The sequence below is a fragment of the Bombus vancouverensis genome, chromosome 15 (assembly GCF_051014615.1).
Source record: "Bombus vancouverensis nearcticus chromosome 15, iyBomVanc1_principal, whole genome shotgun sequence".
In the NCBI taxonomy this organism is placed as follows: domain Eukaryota; kingdom Metazoa; phylum Arthropoda; class Insecta; order Hymenoptera; family Apidae; genus Bombus; species Bombus vancouverensis.
Window position 1 is genome coordinate 1907065 of NC_134925.1, and position 3670 is coordinate 1910734.

A 3670-nucleotide genomic window follows, 5' to 3' on the forward strand; every position below is an offset into this window, starting at 1 on the left:
ATCAAAGCAAATGGATACACCAGCCAGATGTGTATTTTTCTGCTGATCCCTTCGTTTTCGTTTTCCAAGCTAACCTTTGCCCGTTAACGCGAGCCAACCGCCAAAAAGTCATACACCGTGACTCGCCTGGCTCGTCTAAGTGATCAAACCGTGGAATTCCGAAGGTTCCTACTTTACCAGAGTTGGAAACGTGACATTTCGATCGATACGGGTTTCCATGAATGGAAACGAGAGATTCGATCATTGAGAAATGAAATTGCCACTTATCTGTTAGTCGTTTATTACTTCGTCTGCAAATAGTGATCTCACTCCGAGCAATCTGCGGATCTTTACGCGTAGTATATGGCGAATGTAAAAATGCAAATATTTCTTAAACGTATATGACACACAGGATTATGTAAAATGCTCTAATTGAAATACTCGATATAATGTTTACTGAGTGAAACAAATTTTCATGTAGGTTCTGTTTTTTTGATCAGATTGATATAAACGTGAAATTGCATAAACATTTGCAGCCTCGTTATGAGATAATACACAAAACTTGATCTCGTCGAAACTATAGTAGTGTCCACTTAGCTTGGGCTTCGTCGTATTCCTATCAGTCGTTAAATTATAGGATTTAATCATACTTGTGATGGTATGTTCAGTAAGCTGTTTCTGTATTTTGGGCTTGGTGTTACTCAGTTTAATGTGCTTTCTCTGGTAACTTAAGCGATAAAATATTGAACTTACTGCAGTTAAGAGGACACTACTGTAGTATTTCGAAATAAACAAAGCAACCATCTTTTTCATATCAAATATGAAACAGTACTGACAGTAGAACCGAGGGTAGCAACGTTGTGGTCACTACCTGTTCCGAGCCAGAATTATTTTTTTTACGTGAATATTGCGAGGTTGGGTTTGTGTCTAAATGCGAGGCGATCCAAAGTCTGTAGAAGTAGACGTCCGTGTAGACACCAGGCGTACGTGGCCGTGCACAACCATCTCCACCGGAAACCACACCCGTTAGAAATCCATTGCAGATCATACCGCCTCCAGAATCGCCCTATGAAACATTTAAGAAAATCAAAAGAACCACTTTCGACTCTTTTTAACGTTTTACGATTAAATGTTTCGCTCTGAAGCCTGTACGAGGTACGAACAAGTCGAAAATTATAAATTGTTAAGATTCATGATTGCGACGACAATACACGAGTCGTTATGTATTTCCCATCTTAAAATCTACCATACAGGAACTATACGATAAGCAATAGTTAAATAATTACATCCAAACCTCACGTGAAACGATCTTTTCTTAAATGTGCAATACAATATAGTTATTGTAATACATCACCATTTTCATCACAGTGAAAGAGTTAATTTATCTCTGAGTACATAATCGAGAATAACGAACCTAACTTTACTATAGTCAGCGTTGCTCGAATTCTTTTTCGTTAAGAGTTGCTTGACGTTTTAATAGAATGTGTGCTTTACCTGGCAAGCATCCCTTTGGCCCTCCATGTATCCAGCACAAAGCATCCCAGCTGGGAAATCAGTTATGTTCTCCAAAAGTTTCTTGCACGTGGTATGGCTCAACAGTGGCAAATCTATGTACATGAGGTTCTCGCTGGTAATTGGATAATCCTAAACGAAAGAATCTCCGATATAAATTTACATCTGTTTAAATAGATATATATATGATAGCAGATGCAAACCGACAGACTTACTTCCGCTGGGTAACCCCATCCTGCTACCTGACAAATCGTTTCTGGAACAGCGGTATGAGTCGCGAGAGGAGCAACGTTAACTTCCGGCGTTAATGTAAATGGCACTTTGAGCTGAAAACGTAAATATTCGAATGAAAAAATTTGTGAAAATTGACGATACTTGCTAAAGCTACGAAAAATAATATCGTACAGCGAGAAGAGCTACGTCATTCTCCAAGGTTTCCATATTGAACTTGGGATGAACATAAATCTTGTCTACACCCCTTCTTTGACCAGTCTGGCTTTGTTGACTGAGTTTAATGTCTCCGGCAACTACTATGATTGTCCAAGGCTGTATCTGCGAGTCATATCTATGAAAGTGACACCATGTTGAAAATGATTACTCGGAAATAGACTATGCGTGTTTATGTGTTACGAGAAATTTAAATATACATGCAAGTATATACAGAATATAACGCAATGTTCAAAACCGTATAAATTATTCAAATTGAGGTCGTAGTAATATTTGATAAGTGAAACTGTCCCAGTTGCGTCTCCTCTGTCACGCTTATAGATAGATGAAATTGCATCGTTGTCTGCAATTTACTCGTAACTGACATTTACGCGCTTATGGCGAGTTTAAATAAGTAGAAACGCACGAAATGCACATTTTGAATCACTCACTCCTCAAACATGCAATGCGCTGCTGTGAGCACATATTGTTCGTCTATCAGTGATCCTCCGCAGAAGTGTGCATTGCTGTAACTTTCTCTTAAAGATACCTGCGAAAAACATTTTCTAGGAAATAATTAACTTACTCTTCAAATCACATTATCGCGATACATAGAATCGACTGATATATAGAGCAACTAAACATTCGAGACACGAAAATATCTTATAAAAATACGACGCATACCTGATAAGGAAATTGCCTTAGTGCAGCTTTTGTCCCGTTAACTATACGTCCGTGCAAGTTATGCGTCCATTCTACCTGCGAATTGGGATTTACGGTAGTCTCGGTTGTTTCAGTAGTAGTCGACTGTGGAAGCAGGCCTCCTATAACATTTGTTTAAATAAGTTCACGCGTCGCGCTTATGCTCTCCATTTTTTCACAACTTAATACAAAAGAATTATATTGACACGATGAATTGCGCCATAATTAATAGATAAAGGTTAAAGAAATAGGAAATTCCTAGTCAATTGCTTATCTTTGTACTCGTACTTAATAAATGTAAGTACTGTGTACTTACATTACTATTACATACAAATTTTGTTATTATACTTATAACAAAGTATTTAATACATATTTTAAGCGTGTATGTAGTGTTTTCTGGAACTCCGTGAATTAAAGCAACTACATCGACGTAAAATAAACGAACGTAGGAAGAGCAGAAAATTTCATTGAACTATATGTATATTATTGCACAATCGTAAACCAATGTACACTGTTATACTAGATACAATGATGCTTATCAAAAGGTATTCATTTATTGTTCACTTACCATCGACGAAGCTATTCACGATGAACGCTACTGCCAAAACGAGAGGTATTATCCGCATTTTCATTGCGCTGTTAATTATTTCTTTATTTATCCACCTCTATTGTATTATATTTTATTTCTATGTCAGTGTTGAATTCTGTTTCTCCTTCGCCACTCACCGCCAGCGACTGATCACGATACGATGAAAATGGATAAAGAATCTCGTTATCGCGGTAGAATGGATTTATCTTCAAACGATATCTATCAGTTATCACATACGTCAATTAGAATTGGAATAATTGGTAATGTTCATCTTCAAAAAAGATAATATTGAGTCTCGCGTTTCTCAAAGATATTAGTTCTAGAAAATTTTTGAGAAAAACTTTTATTTGACCATTACGTTATCTATTACGAAAATAATAATCATATCTGGTACGAGCCATTCGCTATTAATCATGTAAATTCCCTTGACGTTCTTAATGATCGAAGTGGTGGATATATCTG

The 3670-nt window shown here is 36.9% G+C and overlaps 1 protein-coding gene across 1 annotated transcript; it reads right to left on the reverse strand.

Annotated features, from left to right (window-relative positions):
• Nucleotides 1-411: 411 nt before the first annotated feature.
• LOC117164452 (trypsin-3) lies at nt 412-3370 on the reverse strand. The gene is made up of 7 exons (XM_033347508.2): nt 3188-3370; nt 2602-2741; nt 2370-2467; nt 1897-2056; nt 1707-1817; nt 1474-1623; nt 412-1045 (listed from the first exon to the last, which is right to left on the reverse strand). The coding sequence occupies exons 1-7, from the start codon at nt 3249-3251 to the stop codon at nt 794-796; spliced, it is 975 nt and encodes a 324-aa protein (XP_033203399.1). The 5' UTR covers nt 3252-3370; the 3' UTR covers nt 412-793.
• Between the last annotated feature and the right edge of the window lie 300 nt (nt 3371-3670).